Here is a 26308-nt window from a genome sequence, read left to right as displayed (position 1 = left end):
ATAAAGGTCTAAAGTGCACCATTACCACCTTGACTGCTCCTGTCTGCTGTAAGGGTGACAGCCACGTGGTCTTCTCGGGTACAACAATCTGATGTTGCTGTGGGAGCAAAATGTTCCCCACATTAGGGTCAAAGAACCCCCAGGTCTGATCTTTGAGAAAATCCCAAACTGGTGACAGTATCTTTCTACCCTCAGTCTTAAAGGGTAGGAGAAACAACGGGGAACTGTAGACATGAGGTATTTTGCAATCAAGTTTATATGAGAGGCAAAGGAAGAGTTAGATACACAAACCACACGAGTAGCACTAACTGTATGGCTGACCGAACCTGCCCTGCTGCTCCTCAGCCATGTGCTGTAGGGCGAGGTGTCAGTGCGCTCGCTCTCTAAGTTACGTAGACAGACAGACCTCCGTGCCTTCCTGTGTAAAACTTCTGGCCCCATCACCAGTGCCTGGCTATTGGCTTTGAATTCTCTCTCCATAGGAACCTTGGGGCAGGAGAAGGAAGCAAAGTGCCTGGGAGAACAGCACAGTAAAAGCATCTCCTTACCAGCCTTGGGGCTGATACCTAAACCATGACCAAATGCTGCACTGGGCTACCCTTGAAATGTTTTGGTTTCAGATCAGGCAGCAGAGGGAAGAGGTATCTACCTGGCACAAAAATCTAGCCTCCCTGCAGCAGCTGGAAGCTCAACCACAAAATTGAACCTGCTGTTCCACCTCACATCAAGAAAAGGGGGATCTCTGAGACGTGACAGCCCCAGCACCTGCCTACACACCAGGTATCAGCAGAAACTGTTTTGGTGGGCAAAGCCAGCACAAGACACAGCTCTCCCTTCACTGGGTCATGATGAGCCAGCTTGGCAGAAGGATGTTATTGCTGACTGTCTCCACAGTAAGGACACCAAAATTCACAACAGCCTAGATTAGAGTTGTTGGGTTTAGGCACCAGACCAGTGCTGATGGGGTTTATGTGGCTTAAGCTACCCTTTCCTCACAGGTTCTGTGCACGAGCTGTTTCTGAACATGCCATTCTGTACACTGAGCACTTTGTCCCCCTATAATCCCTCTTTGCTAGTGAGTAAAATACTCTCACATTGCTGAATTTATTTATGAGGGTGGCATTTAGCAAGTAGCAACTGAGAAAGAGCACAGGGTTGCAAGGCAATGACACTGGTGCCTTGCACTTGCAGCAGCTGGAGGCTGTGCCTTGCACTGAGGTGTGTTAACAGCCCAAGGGGTGGGTGAAGAGCGCTGCACAGGCAGAGACTCAGTAAATGAGGGCGTACTTATGGCTAAGTGGTAGTCACGGCTCTTTCAGCCAGCCATCAGGGTTTGCCACCCTGCTCCGAGCTGCCTAACCTCCCTCCCTTGGGTAGCTGCAGTGCACGGGCTGTGACTGCAGTCACACTGACTCAGGTCATAGATCTTGATTTTACCAGTGGGGAAGGATTTCTTGGGCTCTGCTGTTCAAAACTGTATTTTGTTTATTTTTAATGCACAAGTCTATACATCAGTTTGCATGGTTCTGAAAGGCCTGCCAGCCATGAAGAGCAGCCCTTTGTATGTGCCTATGGATTACAGAGAGCAGAATAGGTGCTGGTGAGTGGGAGAAAAAAAACAAACCCAAACTTCCCACAGAAAAGCAGAGACTGTGGTTTGCCGGTAACTGGCCTCACGGCAGCTTCTGCTGTCTTGGCCTGTGTCATGGTAGAGTAAAAAGCGTGGTGGTGAGGGCTCTGCAGTGCATCAGCTTTTTGGCCAGTGAAGCAACCAGGCCGTGATGCTGCGCATCCCTCGTAGCACCTCTTACGTTACCCTTTGGGTGGCAGCACCTGTTCAACCTGGAGCTGGCTTCTGTAAAATGTCAAAAATACCGGGGAGGGAGACACAAAAATATCGGTAGTACAAAACCCTATTCCCTAGCCCCTGGCTTCATGGACCATTTTTTCCTTACAATTGCGAGTGCTAGCTGCTTTTTTTGAAGAAGAAATACCGTATCTCTTTGCCATCTCACAGCTATTAAAACAATAAATATTACAGCTGCTTCTTTAATCCCTTGTACCTTAAAGACATTCGTATTTATTTAATGTTGGAAGCTAAGGCCAAAAGTTCATAGCCGAGATGGTTGTGAGCCACATCAGACAGACGAGGTTTTGCAACTAACAGAGCTGACCTGATCCTTCAGGAATGGGTGTAGTACAGATTCAGTGCCTAAACCTCGAGGGGCCTGCTACCCATAGTGCAGGGTGATGGCAATTACTGCATCTGTTACTGTTGAATGGCTTCTGCTTCAGGGGTTCATGTGGGAGTGAGGCTGATCACAAGGCACTGAATGGCACATGGACCACTTTCAGAGCAGGGCCTTTCAACATCTGCTTGCTGAGCACAAGGGAAGCGGGGCTGGTGCCCAGGAGCCACCGAGAGTGTACGCCCGGCCTGGCAGCTGTTTCAGGAATGCAGGACTTTGAGGAACTATCTTCTCCCTTTGGGATCAGGGACTGGGATGAGCTTTAAAATTTTAAAAAGCAGTTCCTGGTACATGACAACGCCTGGGAAACATACTGGAGTAACGTTCCAGAACAGGTTGTCTAAATACTCAACCAGCCAAAGGTTACCATCTGCCTTAAACTGAAGTGATCAGACTCAGTCACACAGAGACAGTGAAACCCCATTTGTTGCCGTGTCTTTCATTAGGGCTGAGTTTAAGCTTTCTAGCAATTTACCAATTTTTATTCTTCTTATGATTTACTGCTGCAAAGACTGATTTTTGTATTCTTGTCAAAATGAACTATACAACTGGGATACAAGCTTTGGCAGGCAAGACTGCTTCTGCGAAGGTATCTGAAGAGCTTTTAATACTTTGGGGTTTTGGTGTCACAGAGAAAGATTTAACTTCATCATGAGCTTCTGTGGCGTGGTAGTTTAACACTGGCTCTTACTCAACTACAGTTTTCAAGCAAGTATTTTGAAATTATATAGCTGGTTTCTATGCTTGCTTTTAGCAAAAGAACTTTTTCCTGATCTGTGTATTATTAATACAACCCTCCTTATTGTTGTTAAAACACTCTGAACTCTGTTAGATGAAAGCTGGTGAAGCTTTCTAAGCCATGTCAGTAAACTGCACTCATACAATGCATCTTCTCTGAACATGCTGAACTGCAGTAGAAAAAATACTAACACAGAAGTTGGTGAGCGTGCACGCCTCGCCCCCATGACTGACGACTGAAATTGGCACATTGTTGGTGAAGTACAATCAGTTATGCACAGATGAGTGACAGATCTCTCTCAAACAGGTGACGTCCTCTTTTTATGAGACTATTTAAACCCAAACCCCACCGTTGTACTGACAGTGCTTTACAAATTAGAAGCCTTACTCTTGGTGCTCTACTTCAAGACAAAACTTATCATCTACATGTCAGAATCATAAGCCTAAAAAGTGTAGAACCATAAAAGAGAATCCATAATGGTACTTTTCAGGAAAAGACTTTATTTTTTAATTAATATACACCTGAGAAATATTTTCATTAGCACAACATTCTTAATGGTATTTCTGCAGTGCTGTTGGGTTTGATATACATTTATATCACATGTGCAAAGAAGGCACTGGGGTATTTGAAAAATTTGAAAGCTCCATCTTGGAAAAAAAAGGAGTCAGAATCAAATATAAAACTTAAATACTGCCTGAAATTAAAAAAAAAATCATACTGGTCCACAAAACGGTTTTACTTTTAGCTTTATAAATATGTCTGTAAACAGAAATAGCTGGTGTTTTAAATATTCTGATCAAAAAACTCAGTTAAATATTTTTATTGCTAAGTGCAGCCACTTGTTCTCCTGTTTACCACTGTCACTCCAAAAGCTGTGCAAACCAGCAGTCCTTCCACACACACAGAAAACAATTATCTCTCCATTAAAAATTACTCACTTGTTAATCATTTTGAAAACATAATCATTGAATAAATGGGTAATTATTTTGATTCAAAGTGTTCCATGACAAGCTAATATATTATTCATTCACCTTTGCTGCTAAGCTGTATTGCACCAAAGATATGTAGATCGTTTTGTATAGACCAGGGACAGTGAAGAAACAGGTGGCCTGTAGTACTTTATCTGAAAATGTTAATACTTTTTGTAAACTCATTTCAGCAAAGCTATTGCTAACTCACTGACCCGTTTTTCTCAAAGACACTTCTTTATCACAAGACCATACGACACAAAATGATATAACAAGTGATGGCAAAGTGTATTATCTATCATACCATCAAGATATTTCATATCATATATATATAATGTAAAATATATATGTATATTATTAACACAATCTAAATAAAACCAGTATGCCAAATTTCATGAACTCTGTTACTAAACACAAAGACATGCATTACATTCTAGAGATCAAAAATGTATACAACTACAAGAAAAAAGAGCAGCAAGTTTTCAATGTGCATATGCTGTCAAACCAAAACAGAATTCAAACAGTCTGGGTAAAGACCCAGTTCAACCGATGCGAGTCTGCAGAGTTCATACAGCCATCTTATCAACATGAACTATATGCATGCAACTAATAAATTTTAACTTCTTAAAGTTCATAAACCTTTTTAAGGCTCTCAAGATCTTCCAAAGAGTACTGATCACTCTGGTTTTCTGTAAGTAAGTCAAACAGTTGCTGAACCTGTTCTTTTTCATTTTTGGTAAGAAGGGCCAGCACTACCTGAAAAAACATTATTTTGTAATCAGTACAGGCTGATTGAAAATCATAGCATTTGACAGAGATCAAAGGAAATGATACACTGATTTTGTAAGATTAAAATTTCATTTAAGTTTCTGTTCAATTTAAGTATGCATTCAATCTAGGCTCTTACCTTAAATCTTTCTGCTTTGCTCAAGTAGAAAAGGTGCTGATATACAAGGCCAGGATCTTTTCCAAGTACATAATATTCCAACGACTGGATAAAGATCAAAAGGATTTCCCCTTCAAGTTTGTTACTTAGCAGCACTGGCAATTTTTGGGGATCAGTAATTGTTAAAAGATCTGCACAAGCAGCTTTATCCTTATTGGTATTCACTGCATTTATAATCTGACCAAATTCATATGCATTAGATGGTTCAGAAATGTGCAGTTTCTCAGAGGTCTGCAGTGGCACACACTTTTCAACTGCTTCCTTAGAAGTAACATGATCAGTCACATCTTCTGATGTAGCAAACTGTCTCTCTTCTTCATCGGATTCAGACACCTTCGCAAAGAAATTGGCAACAAATCACATTAATGCGGACATATAGATAACCCGAAGCTTCATAAGCCACATGTGTATGTCCATCAATAATGTCACTAGATTAAAGTTAGCATCCCACTCTTCATAAAAGAGGGCAACTGTGTTCTTTTATGTCCTACTTCCCGCCAAGAATAGTACCTCTCTAATTCATCTGTGAAGGTTTGTTGTCAAAAGTGCTTATTTCACATTTCCTGTCACTGCTTGGCACTCTGCTGTAGAGAGGGACAACTGAAGACCACTGGGAGAAAGCTAAGAAGGGCTGTATGCACATATTAAATGTGAAGTGGCAGAAGACAGGCAGAACTGAATTCAAGTCACCAGATAACCTGGGTTTCATTTCACTGCTGTGCCTTCAGAACAGTACAGGTACAGGTACACGGCACCTGTGTCAGGTTGCCGTCTGGAGTCCCGCTGTGGAAGGACAAAGCTCAGCGTTGTCCAACTGCCTCAATACCCACTTCACGCCTCCAGAGTTTGCAGCCTGTATTGAGTTTCATGAATCAGTCACTACAAAATTAACCATTGGGTTCAACTGCACTTGCTAAAATCCATTTCAAGCTATCAAGAGCTGTGGAATTAGTAGAAACTGACTAAACCTCAGTGAGCGGGGTCTCTTCGACAGATGCTAAGTTCTTCAGAAAGTCTGAAGATACTGTGTTGCACAGTACAGTGCTGTGCTGGGAGCTAGATCAGTCATTTCTGGAAAATACTGCATTGGGCTCATAGACATTTTGTTCTATTTCTTCAACAACCCCTAGTATCAAGACAGAAATCATATATATATATGTCATATATAATTATAGATTGATTAAAATGAAAAAATGATGATAGATCCTGGTTTCCAAAAAATGTTCCTTACTTTTATTTGCAGTCTGTTTCCATAGAACTACCTAGTACTACAGCAGATAAGACAGGGAAGGTTCTCTAAGGGGGCAGCTGTAATTATGATAGCAAACATAAATGCTTCCTGCCCCACCTCTGGAAAAATTACCACTGCCAGGAATGTAGTTAGCCAGTCTCTCAGCAATGCAGTCACTTCCCAAACCTCCCTCCTCTAGACATTCTCCGGGTCCCTTTGTTTGTCACAACTCAGAGCTTAACTAACACTATGCCCAGCTTATGCCAGTTACATAAAATCCCATGAACTCGTGACAATGTGACGTGTTTCAATAAAACAAGTTGTTTCTATATTAATAACTGCAGTTTCCAGTATACAACCATTTTGAAATGACTCAATCAAATTACAGTATCCCTGTATAATAGTGTACAGACTGGCAAACTATGTGTTTTAACGATGTATTTTAAACTGAAAAGGGACACCCCCTCTCCCTCCCCTGCTTCTTAAAGGACCAGCAAAGTTACAATCCAAAATTATCAGATGACTGAGAATATCCTTTCATCGCCTAATTCTACCCAGAACTCTGCAAGGCTTACATTTTGATCACTACATAGCATTACATCATGTGTTTCTTGTGTAAGATCCTACAGGTATTTTACCCATTCTCTCACTCTTTAAGGCAAGATTTCATTGTTCAGACCAGTAACTTTACTACTAGCACGAGCCCAGCCGGCACGCCTGCTGACAGTGAACCTTTGCCAGCACACAGAGGCTTCCTGAGTAGCACAGACTTTAAAAGCAAAACTGCTATTTGACAGCTGTATTCTGTTAAACCGTTTTTGTTTACAATGAGCATATCCTCAAGTTTAGTGCAATCTAAATCTACTTTTTTCCATTTCTGCTATGAGTCTGGATACACTTCAAAGCAGTCCAGGCTTTCCTACAGAAGGGATGCCAAACACATCATATGCAAGAATCCTCCAATGTGCCCTCAAAATAACATGAAAAATACAACCCCACCCAAAAAAAGTGTAGAGCTAACAAGTGCAAAACAAAAGCTTTAATGATATCTCTTCAAATCTGTGGCTTCTGTACTGCCCTGCTTTTAAAAGTTAAGTTATACCTCTTGTATGGTTATTTTCTTCCTTTGCTTTTCCTGGCCACCAGCTGCAGCACTGCTGTCAAGGTTAAGCAGTTGGGTTACCTCCTCTAGTTCCCTTTTTGCTTCAAGAACATTTGGATCTATTAGAAGTACTCTGTTGAAATCATCAACGCTGGCTTGATAATTCTGTAAGTAGTAGGGAATTTTTTTTTAATAAACACACCACTAGAAAAATTAGAACTACCATTAGAACTACCATCCTGTCCTTTACAATTAAGGAAAATAAAAATGCTAGGATTGTGGCATTAAGTAGAAAAAAACAAAAAAATCTAAATTCAGTCATTTCATTAGAGGGAAAAAAGGAAATCGGGGATGAGTTCAAGTTAGTACGTTACAACTAAATACTTCCGTATTAAATACGTAATATGAAATAATTTATTCTAAGAAACATATTCCCTGTATCAGAGATTTGATTATTGACGGTTGCTGCTTTTAAGCATAGCTGCTTACAGAGTAACACTTCCTCAAGATTAATATCATGTGAGTCCTTCAACATTTTGCATACTTGCTTTGCCAATAAAAGAGTGTTAAATAAAGCTTACATTAAAAATATACCTAATCTTCCTGGACTTCAACCAGCACACCATCTCTTACAGTTAAAGAAGGGAAAACTTTGGTTATACTTCCCATGACTGAGATTACATTATGAACTCTGGGATAAACAACAGGATTAGAAGGACAAACACAGTGACAGAGTGGCATTAGGACACAGTTCCTCCACCTTCAGTCTTGTAACTTGTTTAATATTTTTATTTCAAATTTTGACATGAGGAATTATGATTTTTTAGACTAAATTTTCTGGACAAAGTTAGTAGCATTACCTCAATTCTGAGGAAGACTTGAATATCACATATTAAAATCAGAACACCTTGAAGGCTGGAGTATCAAAAATAAGGATGAAATGTAACAGTAAACAGTAAAAGACCATGCAGATGGTAAAAGATGCACATAATTTCTTTGTGTGAGGGACCCCATATTTCTTCTGTTCCCAAGCAATATCGTAAGGACACTGTAAGTCATTCATATTGTCATGAAAAAGACCCTCATGTACCAGCTGAGGTACTTCCTCAGCATCCCAACTGCAATAAAAGCACTAGAGCACAAGTCACTCATATTCTCATCCCTACGTGGAATATTTTGTTCAATACCGATGACCAGTATTCAAGGTGCAGAGCCATTGCGGCAAGTCTGTAAGTGAAGTCTGCTATGTCATGAAAGAAGAGTAAGAGAGCTAGAATTATCTGGCCTTAGCAAATGATTGCAGAAAAGAGGCAGAGCGCTTTCATCAAAGAACAGCTACTAATTAAGCCAAACCATTCAAATTACAGATGTGAAGATTCACAACTACAGAGAAATGAGATTCTGGAACAGACTTCTGAAAACGATCACAAGGGCCAGCAAACAATCAGCCCTCCTGGAATTAAAACTGCAGCCTGCCAGACTTCTCAACAAAACCCATACAATATGGTTAGACTCAAAGGAAGAGACTGGACTATCAGCTGTAGAAGATGCAGTCTGTCGTTCTGTGTCCTGTGTTACAGGTCTAATTCATCACATCAGCATGATTTTTTCCTGATCTTCCCTTAACTGCATCTCAGTAGATCTATTAAAAAAAAATCCTAATTTACTAAATTAAATTCCACTGCAGCTTTTGTGGTTAAATATCTGGTTGTTTACATACAAATAACACTTCCCAGGTCAGTTAGGTCTTTGCCAAACTACATGCTTTTAGCTCTTAAAATCTTTTATTACAGAGTTATTTGTCAACCTCAAATAATTTCTCTTGCTTTCCCTGGTTTTGTGAATTACTCACATCCCTGGAATTAGCAATAATGAAGGCACTAAATCCAACCACAACAAAACATTTTGGAAGTCCCTGGCTCAGACTGTTCTGAAGGAATCCGTGAACAGCATGTTTCAGGTTATGTCTTCAAGAATACAAAACCAGTAATTCTTTCTACGATGTTCAAAAAAGCAAAAGTTATTTCTCCAATTCTTGACATTCTTACTACTCTGTAATTCCTGTTTTTTTTGACTGGTAGAATCACTATATACTTCTCATATTTATACTGATTTTTTATCAACTTCAACAACATAAGGTTACAGATGATTAATACCAGGTAGCTTGGCACAGTTACAGAAAAGATTTTATACAAAATTAAGACTTTTCACCTTCTCTGAAAATTAATCAAAGGAAAACATCAACATTTCATAGCTACTGTAACAGAGGAACAAATATATCATGGTTCCTAAGACTTGCATTTGGAATTACAACACAGGATGAGAACAGGCTAGTATATGGCCACACACAGGCAGGTTGTCCTCAGGTGATCTGTAAGCTGAAAGACAGTCAGGTGATTTTTTTGTCAAGACATCAAACGTAATGGAGATCTGAGGTAAGTATTGTTATGATGGACACTGCTGGAACTTAGTGTATGCTTGGAGTGACCACCTCCAGTTATAAAGAGCAACATGGCAGGAAGCACTTAAAGATGCTTGTTTAAAGGCACTTGTAAAATTTAATACAAAGTAGATAATGAGAGCTGCCATCATGAGCCAACAGTAGCGAGAAGCTGATCGGATTGTTCAATACCAGGTAAGAGCTGACAGGTAGGGTAAGGATTGCTATGAAAGAATTACAGAGTGTAGAAGCTAATTAACATCACTGAAGAAGGGGAACCAACAGAAGGATGGACAAAAGGAATGACATGGTTCGAGTGATGGCACATGAGATTCGCAGTCACATCCAGGATGAATATGAGCAACATAAGCCTGTGTTTATGAAGGTAAGGTAAAAGGATACTCAAAGAACCTGTGTGTAAGCTGGACACAGTACAGACAACAACGCTGTGTAGGTGGGAAGGAAAAGGATGAGCCCTCACACTGTCCACAGAGTGAGAAAGTAGATTACCGACAAAGGTTAGTAACGTGTTTAGAAAAGGAAGAGAGCAAGAACGAAGATAATTAATACCCTGGTTTAATACGACAAGCACTCAAATATGAGCAGATGCCAAAAGACATCTTGAGATTTTAGTTTGGACAGATGAAGACAAGACTCGGAGAGAATCCATTTGTTATCAGCAAAGATACCGTAAACACCTTGACAGAAAAAACCAGACTGAGATACCCAGAATAATATTAGAATGTTAGAACAGAGTTGAAGCTTGCTTAACCAATCTCCAGTCAAACCTCATTTATTCCAATATTCTTGTACTTTCTCAAATTATTACAAGTCAACATGCAGGTTTTCATGTTGTAAAAACATTTATATAATATTTTATGTATACCTAATGCTCTATGAAGTAATATATCATCAGCACTGCATACTTTGTTTGTATTCACCCATCGACTGCAGCTACCTGATTGCCTTTGAAGAGGATCAGCAAGTTTAGAAGTGCTTAAGAATACCTGCCGTGTTCTTTTTCCTCACCTGTAATCCTTTGTACGCTAGTGCTCTTCTATAAAAAGCTTTAATATTAGAATCTTCTATCTGAAGAACATGATCACAATCCTGCTTAGCCTCTTCATATTTATACAGTTTCAAGTAACAGAGAGCTCTAACACAGAAAAACAGAATACACTGCAATGTAAGTAAATTCTACAGTGCTGTAGTGCCGACAGTATTTGACTTGTAAACATTAATGTCTCAATGTGGTACTTTTTAAAGTACATCAAAACCAGGAAGTATTAATAACATCACGGGAGTAATTTAGAGAGGGCCAATTCCTGCAATAAAAGTCAAAACTCAAGCATGACCAATGCTTCAAGTTAGGCAGAGATGTATTTTAAAAGTAGAGCTTATGTCAGTATAATATGATAGTATAGTAGTGGATATAGTGTGGATTTTATACAGCCATTGTAGGTTAAAAAAAGTGCTCTAGATTAAATAAGCAATACTGCTTTCTGCATGTAAATATTACTTGGAAGTCTCCTATTCAAGTACTGGCCTAATCAAATCCTTCTTAGTTTGTGAAAGCTGGTAAGATTACAGCATAAAGAATTATGCTGCAGAATTAGGTCAACCTTTAAAATAATGTTATTGTATGACATGTGTCTACTTTTATTTTCTCAAAATGTACATTTTTTCTGAACTATGACCCTTCGTATTTGAGATACTGCTACAGCACGTTAGTTTTTAACTAAAATTATACAAGTATCTCAAAAAACGCTGCAAAATGCTATGCTAATTATAACTTTTACTATTGCTTACTCTAGTTATATAAAGATTTTAAGATATATGTGAGTGACATTAATACTTGCTCACCCTGGAAAATAATGCAGTTTAACAAAAAAAAAAAATCAATTTTGTTGTGAGAAGCACTCATCAAGTGGGAAAAAAAATCCATTTTGTGTTTTACAACAGTAGCTGAAGTGATGCAAGATCTCTATTTGCATGAGAAAATATAACTATTGTTATCCCACAAAGTGGGGTCAGATTTTGGATCTTTACCTGTTAGTGTAGATCGTACATTCCTTGGTATTTAACTTCATGCATTCGCTGTATTTATTTACAGCTTCTTCATATTTACCCTTTTTTACAAAAACATTCCCTTCGTTTTTTAACATCTTGAACTTCTCCTCAGCTTCCTCACCTACATTACAAAAGGATCACAGCGTTACATAAGAAGGTCAGTTCAGTAAAGGTAGCTGAATAACCTACCCAGACTAAGAATAAATGCCTGGCATCTGGAGTATCTTTATCAGCCTGAACATTTCCATTTCTGTCCCTGATCTCCCTGCTGCTCTAAGAAAGGCATAGACTATCCTATATACATTTGTCACAACACGTATTTCCCTGTGCACCCAGGTAACTATTTTGCTGAAAATAACGGGAATGCAACAGAGAGCTCTACACTTTCACCTCCTTCTGCCCAGCCTGTCTGTGTGGTAGAAAAGGCCTATATATCTCCACTGAGATAGCCAGTCTTATTTACAATGGTGGAGACTTAATCAGCAGGATTAAAGGCCTTCTAGATCTCCACTGACACACCACGGCAGCCATAACGTGATCTAATATTCTTTCTGCATGCAACTATCCATCACAATTACTATGCTAAACTGACAACGACAAATAAATCATCACATCAGTAGGGGTTAGTGATATATCAGTAATATTCTGTTAATAACTATTTATAGAAGATGCTTCCGGGAACCTGAAAACACCTAACTAAACTTTTTTTTAGTTAATACTGGGTTCTTCCATAACTGTCTTTCCTTCTAAACTCATTTCCCTCTAAACATCATTTGTTGCGTATGCTTCTGCGTTAGGCTACAATTTTTAGCTATGTTTGCAGCAGAAATCCTGACTGCAGTTTCATGTCTCTATTGTGACCAAACAATAACATAGCTCTAAGCCAATCATAATGGAAGAATCTACTTTTTGTACCTCGCTAAATATGAGTCCCTTGCCAAGCTTCAGGTTTTAAACACTGTATATAACTAGATAATTTTAACCCATAATTAAACTCAGTGAGTTCTTCTATAAAAACATGGCGGTCCCCTATGCGAGAAAACTACACACGGACTTGGGGAAAAAAATTAAGTAATGACATGAAACCAGAATAGACTTATGCAAGAAACACAACTAAATTATAACTCAAGTTGTAAGACACAAAACCCAACAGACATTGTTGCCTCGGAATTGGAAAGGTTCCTCCACCTGATTTACAGAAGAAAAATAGAAACTACAACGAAGGGGAAAAAAAATCAGGAAGAAGAAAGTGTCCTAGAGCAGTCAAGCACTCAGTGCTTATGTGTGAACAAGTCCAAAACTAAGATCTTTGAAAGCTGACTACTAAATGCACACTGTCAAAGTTAGAATCCATCGCACATTTAAAAAAAAAAAAAAAAAAAAAAATCAGAAGTGTTCCTCTATAGCCCATTTCACTAACTACTGGCCACCTAGAAGTCTACCTACCCTTTCTATTCTGAAGCGCTGAGTAATGGTTACATGAGCAATTAAATGACAGCTACAGATTATGCAGCTGATTATGTTACTGAGGTTGAGTGTTTGTTTGGGTGGTGGGTTTTTTGGTGAAAACTGGGTTCTCATTGTAGTATGATGTCAGGGAAACCACTGATACTTGTGGCAGGACTCAATGGTGAGTCTTAGAGCTATGTCTGCCAGTGAGTTTCTGGTGTACTTTCTTTTGTTTTACATAACTTCAGAAATTACATGCTGCAAACCATATCATTGGGCTTAAAAAAATTTATCATAACTGGCTCCATAAAACACAATAAACCCAGTCACGTAAATGACCATCATCTAACTTGGCTTTTCACAAATCTCTGATAAATATTTTCTAAAGCAGTTTCTTTGATATTATTAAATCATATTCCATTTTTAAATTAAATTTTTATATATATATATTTACATTAACTATACGTACGTTCCATCTGCAGCTGTTCTCCTCTGTTGGTATCTGTAGTACTTCTTGGCTTATTCTCTGAAGCACAGTTTCCTCCGTCCCACCTGTGTAGCTGAGCAGCAACTGGGACAACTGGAATTCGTGGCAGTTTCTCCCTCCAGCTGGGACCATCCTGATCTATTAAAGTCTTTGTTATTCTGGAAGAGAAAAGCCCCACCAACATGACTTTTCATATATTTAACTCACGCTTTAATAACTTACACCCAAATGAAATAATGCAATGTTCCATTTTTTCAAAAAACAACTGGAAAAAATATCCTTATAACTAGTTTAAAAAAAGATTGTCATGGCAGTCAACGGTGTTGCACTCATTTAAGATTTTCCCCCTTTTTAGAGTATTTATGCTGGCATTTAGAAGACAAGAAGCTGACTTCAGCACAATCTGTAAATATTCAAGCAAAATTTTGCAGCTAAGCTCTAAATGCCGCCTACCACATGCAATAAAGAAATAGGAAAAAAAAATTGAAGGATTTCTTTTGTTTACTTTTCTCAGCTGTTCAGAGGCGTTACTTGTAATGGGTGTAGATTACAATATGCTCAGACACAGCGTGGTGCATAAATTTGCCAATGTCAAATGAAACCTCTTACACAACAATTCTCTAAAAAAGCAATGCAGGTCACAAAGTAGGTATTAAGTTGCATTTTATAGAATAGTCAAATTTGTCAATCAAGCATTCTTTTTCGCCATTTAAAAATGCAAAGAAAATACATGAAAACTGTTCAGTCTTTCTTAAACTAACACATACACGCACACACACGTAAGTCTATTTAGGTCAACTATTTCCACACATAAGAGATTCAATCCAAAAATCCATTCAGGTGGTAATTTCCCATTGCTGTGACACATTTTGGAGAAAGGTCTAAGTAAACATAGTGAGTAAAGCCACACAAAACTTCATGGTTCCATTACAATTTTTCTAGTATTTAAAAAACAAAACAAAACCAAATATGTGTTAATTATGAGAATGAGAATAATAGTGAGATAAACATCTTCTAATCTCAAAATGAGCTTAAGAGTCAAGTTCACCTCCTAAGTCTACTATCTACTTTAACAAAGGAGAATTCTGAATTGAGTAGTAAAACAAGTCACATTGATAGTATAGCCAATAAACCTGAAATCTGTATATTAGTTGCATTTCCATCTAGCACAGGTGTAAAAAAAATACATTAACATTTAAAAAAAAAAGTAAGAACCTTGAATGTGACATGAAAAATGAAATAGAATGAGCATAAATTATCCAACCAAGTTTTCTTGTTTACTATTTTTTTAAAATGTTGTTGATTGCAAAATGATCAGGAAAAGGCTTTTTATATGCATAAAAAATATAGATCAGGTAAAGGTTTTATATTAAAAATTCTATTTGTCTTTTACATGAGAATTATTAGAAACACCAGACTGAACACCGATTCCATTCTAAGATTTTTGGAAAGCCTGCTTATTTAGGTAAGTACAGAAAGACAAGCCTTAACACGATTTATCAAACCCACCCTCAGACACAAATAGGATGATGAGTTTTTCCTGCCAGCTTCCTACAGCATTGCCCTCCAATTTCCTGCAGGGACTTAAAAAGAAAGAAATCTCCCAATAAAAGCAGGTTGTTAAGACCTGATATTCCTAATATTAAAAAAATTAAATTACATTTTGGGGTTATCCCTTTAAGTTAAAAGGCAGTAGAGTAACAATAATTTTTTGTACAAATTCATTTTTTAAAAGGTCTGATACTTTGGAAATGAAAATTAATAACTTGATAAACAGTTTCAATTTAATTAATAAATGATAAAAATATTATAAAACACATTATAGTAAAAGTTCAATTATGCAGGAGATCTATGCTTTAGAAACTAAGAATTTGCAAGCAAAAATGAATTACCAGCAGAAGAGAAGAAGGAGGAAGCAGCTGAAATAAGGTGATGGGTTGCCAGGGAAGAAAGAGTAATGAGCAGTGAAGCTAAAAACATAAGGAAGGCCTAGAGAGGAGAAAAGGAAGAGTGTTAAGGGGGAAAAAAGGAAATAAGCTTATTACTAAGCAAGTTACAAGTCAAGGAGAAATAAGAAAAGAGTATCTGCAGATAAAATAAGCCAAGAAGGTTGGGAAAAAAAAAGTATAATAATCACACAGATACCAGAATGAGTAATTATGTCACCAATCCAAGTGCTCTATTATCAGCATAGATCAGTACAGAAGATCAGTAAAAATTTGTTGTATCATCAAAAATAAGACTTCCAAGAGGAGATGATAAAGCATCATGATCTCCTTTGGCCACCACTGGTCAAATAAACAGAATTTAAAGATATTATGGACTTTTTAATGAAGCAATAATGTAAGAGCTCATGGCCTTATCTTAAAAAGAAAAAAGGTATTAGATTCCGTTGTTAAAAGTCACATGCGAGTTCCTCCTCAATGATTAATGGTTGTTCTGCTTTCGTAAATACTTTTTTTTGCCCACTAAAAGAAAGGGAATGGAAAATCCTATCATTCACGCACTGAAGTACCTACTATATGTTAATGAGAACACAAGTACAATAGTGTGTAAACACTAATTTTACACTATTGAAATGTAATTACAGAAATTGGGATGTCTCTCAGCAGCAAGAATTGATGTTGGAAGTATTAACACAAATTAAAAATAATATTCAATTATATTTTTTACACCTCTAGGCTTTGCAGCCAACCACTGTATCAAGTTACTTCACTGTTTACGCAGCTGCAGCATACTGAAGGATTCACACTTAACATAAATCTCCAACTGCCACAGGAAGAGTGCTAATATGAAAAGGAAACAGAAATGTCAAAGAAAAGGTACGGACCTTAAAGTATTACTTTACGTGGTATCAAATACAACTTAGGAAAGAAAATCAGTTGAAGCACCAATTAAAAAAAGCCTTTAAAATATTAGATTTTTAAAACAAAGTGACCTACTGCTGGCAGAGGACAACTGTGAAGCTACGGGAAAACAACTAAATGAAACTGCCAGTCCTCTAGTTACAACACACTCATGCTGACAACCCGGCCTCTGATACAGAACGGAGGGAGCATGTAAAACAAACAAAATTGAATTCTATTTTTTTATTTGCACTGATATGAGTAGAAAATTTGTAAGCACAGTTACCTATTAGCACTATCATTTGCTGCTTGGATGCTGCTGTCTATTTGTAGGACTGTTTTATAATCAATGTACGCCTGACGATACCGCTCCATAGCCTCATTTGCCATTGCTCGTCGTAGAAGTGGCTTAAGGGAAAATGGCTGAAGCTCCAGAGCTCTGGAGAAAACAACAGAAAAATGCAGGACTGAAACAGAATAACTGAAATAATATTAACAAAACTATCTCATTATATCTACAACTATTCGTAACAAACAACTTTGTGATTTCAGATGGGCCTTACAGTAACATAACCAAGGAAAATGGTAGTAAGTAGTTTATAGTAATACCCTAAATGACATGCAGTTATGAAATTGTTAGTGCTTTTGCTACAACTTACTCTACTCAAATCCCTATCTTCCATCTGGAAAACTACTTTCATCACAAGAAAAGATTAACGTAACGGCAGCTGTTCAGGAACAAAAGCTATTTTTCTTAAGTCATGCCTAGATCCATGGGGATTTCAAGTATATGGTGCTTTTGCCTACATGATTTCCAGTTTTATTTCCTTACATGAAAGTATGCACATAATAAATGCATGTAGCGAGACATTAATATACACCTGTATTTTTCTGGCTTTTAGGTTTTTGCCTGTATTCTGTCCTTTTACTCTTCTGATAGTGTGCCTGGTCAAAACTGAGCTCAACCCCTGACACTGTGCAATCAGAACTCCTTTCAAACACCATGTGCTCTTCCAGCAATACAAAGAAGCAGTCCACAAAGGTTTTATTTATTAAAGTCTACCTTTTATAAATCAATGATTCTTGCTAAGAAGAAAATGAGATAAACTCTGAGATACTGAAATTAAGTTGAGTCTAGCCAATTAGATTTCATGGAATATTGAAGTAATTCAGGCTAAGAGGTCCCTTGTCCGACCTTCTGCTACAGGTAGGGCCAGCTCTGAGATCAGACACAGTTGCTCAGGGCTTTATCCAGTTGGGCCCTGAAAACCTCCAAGGGAATCTCTGCACAACATCCCTGGACAACTTGCTGCAATGTCCCCCAACGTTCATGGGCAAAAGTTTCTCCTAATACACAGTCCAAACCTTGTGAGGTTTAGTTTTCTGCTGTCTCTTGTCATCCCACAATGCACTGCCAAAAATAGCCAGAATCCACTGTCTGGATAATCTCCTCAGAGGTACTGGCAGGCTGCTGTTAGGACCCCTGGAAGCCATTCTTCTCTAAGCTGAGCAAAGCCAGTTCCCTCAGCCTCTCCTCTCCAGGCAAGCACTCCAGAGTTCACAACCGCCTCAGTAACACTTCACTGAACTCACTCCAGTTGACCACTGTCTGTCTTGTACTGGGGAAGCCAAAAACTGACAGTTATCATACATGTTGTCTAACAAGTGCTGAGTGCAAGGGGATAATCACTTCCCTCAATCCACTGGCTGTGCTCCTGTTTATAAGCCCAGGAGGCTGTTGGCCTTCTTTGCTGTAACTTGGCTTTGCTCAATTACTCCCCCTAAAGCTAGAGAAATAATGAGTTTTAGAATAAACATTTCCAATTTCCATTTCATAAATATTTCCAACATTCCATTTGTTTTCATGTTGCTGAACGCATCTGAAAAATACAACAGTGCACAACATCGTAGCCTGTACAAAACCTCTGCAAAAATGCTTGACATTCGCTAACTTAGAAGAATATTATCGCAATTTCAGGTTCCTAACATCAAGAATGAATAAAAAACCAACCATAAATAAACTCAGGGGAAGATGACAGTGCCTTAAGAACAGCGTTGGACTAGATGATCCCCAAGGTCCCTTCCAACTTGTGATTCTGTGATTCTGTGTGATCAGTGGGAATGGAAACTACATTTCCAGGGTAGAATGTAAATATCATACAGCCAGGGACCAAAACACATCACAGCATTAAATAAAATAACATCAGTGCATAGGGGCCCTATTTCACTTTCTGTAACAACAAAGGCACTTCCAAGTCAGAGTCTCAAGACAAAGAGCAATCCAACAGTGGAGTTTTGATACACTTCTAAGCCCTAAATTGCTAAAAGTTAATAAAAGATAAATGTTCAATACTTATTTTTATATTGCTAATATCAGCATTACACTATTTTTAACTCTGAAATCAAGTAACCTACTTGTAGATCATCCTTTATGTTGTGCTACCTAGAGAAAATTTAGTTGACATTGCCTAATTCATGCATGCTTGCAGTTTTGCAGTTCTGTTTCCCAGTCTCTGAATTATTTCTGTCTCTGTTGTGTTCACTAAGCACTTGTATATCCAGAAAATGTGCTTGACAGCAAGGACGCTATCATTACATAGTAAGAAACTAAGCTTCCAGTTGGTAAGAATACAAAGCCCAAAACCTTTGTTTTACTGATTTCAGTTGAAGTCTTACATGTTTCAAACCTCCTGAACAGAAGAATGTGATGGCTGTTAAGTTTTATCAGCTAACTGTCTACGGTCCTGCATCTGTTTTAACAAAACACATGTTAACAAGTCAATTTTTTCAGATGACATTTTCATAAAGCTTTTCTGTCAGGTAGAATATATACAGTAAGTCAAATATTTAGTTAATACAAAGTTACAGGCATATTTTATTTTTAGTTTGGGGTTGGTTTTTTTTTTAACAGTTGGGTTGTGCAGTAAAAAACCCAACCGATTAATTAATATGATTTCTAACTGTCTTGGGATCCTTTTTTGCACCTTAAGCCTCTGTCTTACTAACCCTATCTATGAAAATATATAAAAAAGGCATCTAGAAATACAACCATAATTTAGTGGAAGGCACTGTTTGGAAGTTATTGAAGGTGCCTGATCCTCTCTAACTCTGTATCCTTAAAAGACACAATAAGCAGAAAGGACTTAGGCTCAACTCCTTAACAGTTGTAATTACTGTTTATAACTTTGCCAAGTATATATTTAGAAAAAACAAAACAAAACAACAAAGCAAACACAAAGAAAACACACACACACCATACGCATGCTTGAAAGAAATTTCCAACACTGTGATAAGCATCTGGCTTAACAAAGCTTTTACACCTAAGTTACTACAGAGCATGACTGAAGTAAGCCTGCTTTTATAGGAAACATTTTAACCCTGCTATGCATTTCTGTGTACACAAGAAGCCTAGCAACTGCCTCACACAGTAAGACAGTTAAGTTAGAAGTTACTCCTTCTCTAGGTTCCATATGGGTGTTTACATAACTGACAAAGGTATCTGTCATTTAGACAGGGAATCAGACTTTACTGAAGATTGTTCTAAGTCAAGCTGCAATAAGAATATATTAGTTAAGAAGTTTAATCATCATCAGGAATGTTGTTGCTCTACATGGGAGGCTGCAATTTACCTGTTACAATCCTGAATGCAGTCACTGCAGTTGCCTTCTTTGAGGTAACACGCTGCTCTGTTTGAGTACAAGATACTTAAATCATCTGGACTTTGTTCTCCTAAAATAAGTTAGAATTAAAATCAAAGACCATTACTAAAATGACACTCAAGAATTAAAGACTTGCATACTGTAAGTTGCACTGCAGTCATGCAGTTTGCTGACAGTGCAAAGCTGTAAGAAGCTTTCCTTTATCACATCACCTAGAATATGTAATTATTCAAATACATAAATAAAAGCAAACAGCTCTGCCCCAAGGAAGTGAAAAAATTATTTTGTTCATCTTCCTGTACTTTGCATCACGAGAATTAACCTCTAACAATGACAAAGAATTTACTGCACAGTAACTCCTGCCAAAAACCCAGGGATAGGCTAGGTTAGTTCATTTGTAGTTCCTTTAAATAATCTAAACAATAATCCTAGAATTAAGTACAAGGTATCACACTCACCTAGACCGCTGACATATTCAATTGCTTCCGAGTATTTGAGCACAGCTTCTCCAAACTGTCCACTCTTAAATAACTCGTTCCCTTCACTTTTTAGTTTTGCTGCAGCAGGAGGAAGTGAAGTAGAACTGCCACCACCAGCCGACTGAGAGCCTGCTCCGTGCGATCTGCAGATCTCAGCTTCAGGGCTTTCACTCTTTTGATCGCTGCATAAATAGCCATTAACTTCACCTTCATGGTCTGACAAATGCTTTTGCGGTTTTTTCTCTGATGTGCCTTCTTTTAATCTGCTCTCAGCAGATTCCTTCTGCTTCTGTGTCTCTCTATCCTCCGCCTTACTGCCACCGCCTTTGCTATGAAACTTTCTGTGCGCGTTCCCCATGTCAGCCTCCTCCGCAGCCGCCACTCCTCCGACTGGCAAGCCAATTTCTACGAGGAAGTTAATGAGCTGAGTTAGAGCTTGCATCATCAGAAGGAACTATCGTCCTGGCAAAAGAGGGGTGTACAGCCAAAGAACAGGGTACCAAATCCTCCAGGCATCCTAACGTTACCACGATTTATTTGCTTCAGAAAACACTGCCAAGAACACAGAAGAAAAATCCTACTTACAAGTAATTTGCAATTATTACTGAGCAGGTATTACTACGAAATCTCATTTCTCCTTGCTGGGTACATTGTAAACCCCTGTTCTGTCGTGTCAGAATGGTACAGGGTTCACCTTGAAATTAACTCTTTAAATACTGGCTAGTACAATACTGATGCTTTGATTTTCCATGGCCAAATCAAAATGCTTGCATGTTAAAATTAGAACACACAGCTAACAAACCAGTAACGTTGCACACTTCAAAACTCCCTCAAATACAACATAGAAAAGGAGGGGTAAAAGCTTATAAATCATTCTCGAAAAGGTTTCATTTAAACATGATGTCAAAAAGCCTTTTATAGAGAGTTCTGATAATTCACTTTTTGCTACTATTTATTACTAATTTAATTAGAAAAAACCATACAATAAGGGTTTCAGATATTGACACATATAATTCCTTATTCACCGAATCCCTCACAGACTACCACCAGGGTTTTCAAATACAGATTGCAGCAGAAAGTCTGACTCTCGATACTACCAGTCACGCAACAGCAACCCTGTGTTTTGGTACTATTAATTAAGATGCTGGGTTTTCACCTTCCCTCAACTTGATGTGCTCATCTGCCCAACAGAATTTTTTGATCACTTCAGATATTGGAGACATGCTTCCAATTGACTTGAACTAAACTTCTGAAGTTGACTGAATATGGATGAACTCCAGATTGTTCCAGAATACAGAAATTATTTTTTTAATGCACAAAGTGTTACTGAAGTCAAACTGAACAGGATGGGAAAGCATACTATTTTTAAAAACAAAAGATTCTCAGAGGCTACAGACAAAAGCTCCAACTGCATCCTTCCCAGTTGTGGTCTCTGTTTTGAAATACCATGTTTAATAACAAGTTTATAGTCGACAGTAAGGACCAATGAGAGGATAAATCTATCCACGCAGACATTTTTATAAAATGTAATTTATTTATATTTGAGACCTCTATGCAACCATCCAACAAATTTTGCAGTGCCAAATATGCCAAAAAGGTTTAAAGTCTATTTGGTAGGGTGGATCAGGGTAAAAGACCAGCTGGGCAGATGAATGAAGACTATAGTACTTAATAATAATTTCCTTAGGATGCATGCTAAAATACTTTTATTTTACATCCACCAAAACAGAGAATACTGTGTGTACCTTCTACTAAAAAAAAAGAAAAAGGGAAAAAGAATTTTAAATGTCACAGACAAACAAGCGATGGGACAAGTTTTTATAAAAAAAATGCTACAGCAAAACACTCTTGAAGAGCATCCCAACTACTCAAGACAAAGCAAGAAAGGCAGATAATGTGTGATGTGAATGTGACTGTCATTAATGTGAATGTAATTTCCTGAATACAGGAGAAAATTTCCTGAAGATTAAGTGCCCAGAACTAACCCTGGATTAAAACGGAAACATTTATAGCATTTGGAGTCCCCTTGAAAATAAGAATACCCATAGCTAACTTGCTTAGCTGTCAGGTTACATTAATCGCCTAAATATTTCTGGACTGAGTAAACACCATGCGCAAAATTGTACATACATATTTCTCAAATCTAATTCTCAGTGCCTTTCAGTTTCAGTATTTATAACATAAACAATATTCCTCTTTTGGTCCCTATGGAGAAATGTATTCATGACAGCAGTATACTGGGCTTTGCCTTAAAAAAAAATAAAAATATCAGCACTTGTGAACTTTTCAAAGAAAAAAAAAAAAACCCAAAAGATCTAGTTACATTATAAATTCCAAATGAAAGTTAGAGAAAGGTACTGAAACGTATGGATAGGATTTGCATTGTTGTAAACAAATACAAACTAGGAAGAATTTTAATTCGTGTTCATACTAAAATAATGAGCTTAAAATGGAAGGACTGTCATAAAACAAAAGTTATTGAATACTCCAAAGAGAATATTTGAAGCATTTTTTTTGTAATGGATAACTTAAATTTAAAATTAATTTCCAGCTACACAAAGTATTTATCCTCCAGAAGCATGGCATAAAAATAGCGACGGCAGAATTAAAAGCAACATATCTAAGTTCAGTTCACAATGACCTTGCCTATTATGAAGTCAGGAAACATTCTCAACTCTTTTATCCACTCTGGACTATCTACATATGAAGGCAACTGGAATGGTCCAAATCGCCACAGATTAATTTTTAATAATTTTAAATAATGTTTTACTTTTGTGCTACACACAGTCAGCAAATACCTGTATTGTATTATGTGTTCTTGGTTTAGCTGACTGAGATTGTAGTTGGATTGTTCTGAGCCAGAACATATAATGAACAGACTTCTCAAATAACCCCAACCTCTGCCTGCTTAGGAGCAGTCTGTGTTCATAAAGAATGAAAAAAGATTTACTGGTCAGCATTTAAACTGACACTGTAACTGAGGGTTTTTCTTAACTTCAGGATATGCATCACCAACGCAATTCTAGATTTAATTTTCAATGCTGTTTCTTTTAACATTATCTAAATTTGCATATTACAAGCTTGCAATGGAGCCTAAAAGCCACAGGAGGTTGGGCTCCATTGTGCTAGATGCTGTACAAATCAATTATGAGAGCTCCTTCTTCAGAGAATTTAAAACTCTAAAAATCAAAAATAGCACATGAACAAGCACACTGAAAAGAGGATCAAGGAATACAGAGTAAGTATTATATTGGATAACAGGGTGACCAAATGTCCTCATACAAGACCTCATCAATAAGGCTTCTAACCATAAGGAGAACAGAGTGAATTATTCAAGGCTACGATGGCAAAGAAACTTCCTATTCCGGTAAAATTCTGGTCACAGAGATTACTACAAATTAAGAATTGCATAGGTGCGAAATTATGTATGGCATAAAGGCCAGGTAAGTGAGGATACAGAGCAGCCAGTAAGCATTAACCAACTGGTAACATCTCAATTATCCCAGAGCTTCAGTGGTAGAGGAGAGCAGAAAGCAATACCAGGAATGACAAAAATACAACAGCAAGCACAGCTGATTGCTTAAGTAGGGAAGAGCTCTAATTTCTAATGGTCTCCTACCCAATATGCTTTGCTTCTCAACAAATCAGACACTTCAAAATGCTAATCTAAGACCTTACTCACTGTTCTCTGTGAAAAGCCATGAAACATTCACACATATGTTGAATAATTACCTGTAACATCAAATAAATGTTTCACTACTCCACATGGAATAATTCAAGAACAAGTAAAAATATAAAGAGGAAGGATCCAGATTTATCTGGATAAAACATCTTCATAAAACATGTTTAGAAAATCAACAAGAGAAATTAAGAGAGTGTAATCAATGCCTATTTGTTTTGGAAGGCTGTAAATCAGTCATTATGATGACAGCTCTGTTTATTTAAGGGCAGGAAGCACATTACTTGAGAGAAACCATGAATCATGGTCAAGACCAGTTGAGAACACTGTGCATAATTCATCAAGGATGTAGAGAGTTTTCATACCTATTCAGCTCCTAACAACTTTCCCAAAAAAGGATGATCTAGTGAAAGAAAACAAAGTCACAAGATAGCAGAGCAATATAAGGAGATGATCTTCAGTCTAACAGTGGTTCCAAATCACAATATTGTCATGTTCAATGACAAAAACCTTAATTTTGTGCCATCAAGTAGAAAACAGACTGGAAAAAAAAAATCACAAAATAATTCTCTGTAGCCAACTGCTGTGGCATCAAGTTAGTTTAATACCACATAGGCAGTGAAACTAGAATTCAGATGAAGGAAACACAAAGGAAAAAGAGGTGCTCTGATGCTTCTACACCAAGTGTCAGTGTGCCAAGCCAGCAATCTCAAGGTGTACAAACCAGCAGGGCGCATACGAAAATAAAAAATATATATGTCCTGAATTGGGAAGAAGGTCTCATCCAGAGGAATATTCTCTTCACCTCTAAGTGTAATAAATAAACCATGCACAAAGAAAGCACTCTCTAGGCAACATCTTTTCCCATGGTCAACTTGGAAAACTTGGCTTTGTTTGTTACGAGGTTTCTTGTAGGTCTTTGAAGTACATCTTTTAAAGAGAGATTTATTGTCAACTTCAGCAATAACAGGTTGGGAAATAATAATTTCAACGCTAGCTTAGACTTCATTTGTTTAAATGCTCTTTTTTATGAATAAATATTTACTAAATTTCAGAACTGTTTACTACAATATTTTTAAAATTATTGTTACAGATCAAGTAAATACCACACAATTCAGCAAATTATTATGAATTAAATGGGGCTATTTAAAATATATTTATTTATCTTTAAACCATTTTTATCAGTTGAGATTACAAGTTCTATAAACACATCAAAATATCAGGCACTTTGTCAGTACATACATGATTTTTAGTTTTTATAGTGCCTGAATACTGTTTTTTACAGTCTCTAGGACATAAGCAATTTTCTGTTTCTGTTGTACAAAAAGGATTTTATTTACTTTTGCTTTCAGAGACATAGAAGATGAAGAGAGACTACAATCTTTATTTAGACTGTTTTGTTTCAAGCTGAGAAATCAACTCTTCAGAGCTAAAGAAAAAAAATATTTTGTTGTTTTTCTTCCAACTTCTGAATTATTAGTTTAGTAGGAATGCGTGAGGCTTACCAACTAGAATGTGAAAAAAATGTGACTACATGACTGGACAACATGGAGTACTGGACTGACTGCGACTACATGACTAGATATATAGAGAAGACATACAAGACACATAGTCTACTTATTGCTATTAGGTTCACAGACCATATCAGATGAGATTTATTCAATAACTGACTCTGTATTTTTTCCACTTGTACTTTAAAACACAGAGTAATCTATGAAGATGCTTGCCTCCTAAATCTCAAAAATACTTAGGTATATCAGATGAACACATATGGACAATCCTCCCTATATTTAAAAGCTCAACCTTTCATCAACAGAATGAGAGTCTTCCTATGGAGCTAGAAGGCATTTAGTCATCTAGCTCCTGGTGGAAAGCAACCCCAAATTAACTAATACTTAAGGCTAGGGACATGTTGCTTCCTTTCTTCCAGGGTTTTAGCTGAAGAGACTTAGTGGATACCTACC

At 37.5% G+C, this 26308-nt stretch overlaps 1 protein-coding gene across 1 annotated transcript in view; it reads right to left on the bottom strand.

The window, feature by feature from the left end:
- Nucleotides 1-3468: 3468 nt before the first annotated feature.
- SPAG1 (sperm associated antigen 1) overlaps nt 3469-26308 on the bottom strand; it is a 40613-nt gene continuing 17773 nt past the window's right edge. The window contains exons 11-19 of the mRNA XM_075085501.1: nt 20645-21070; nt 20157-20256; nt 16814-16966; nt 13664-13839; nt 11725-11866; nt 10705-10831; nt 7236-7400; nt 4864-5235; nt 3469-4712 (exon numbers count right to left, since the gene is read on the bottom strand). Of these exons, the coding sequence (XP_074941602.1) occupies nt 4581-4712; nt 4864-5235; nt 7236-7400; nt 10705-10831; nt 11725-11866; nt 13664-13839; nt 16814-16966; nt 20157-20256; nt 20645-21070 (1793 nt within the window). The 3' untranslated portion in view covers nt 3469-4580. The remainder of the gene's footprint in view (nt 4713-4863; nt 5236-7235; nt 7401-10704; nt 10832-11724; nt 11867-13663; nt 13840-16813; nt 16967-20156; nt 20257-20644; nt 21071-26308) is intronic.

This window comes from Phalacrocorax aristotelis, chromosome 2 (genome assembly GCF_949628215.1).
Source record: "Phalacrocorax aristotelis chromosome 2, bGulAri2.1, whole genome shotgun sequence".
NCBI lineage: Eukaryota > Metazoa > Chordata > Aves > Suliformes > Phalacrocoracidae > Phalacrocorax > Phalacrocorax aristotelis.
The sequence above is the reverse complement of the archived record's forward strand: the minus strand, read 5'-3'. Positions and strand labels throughout refer to the sequence as shown.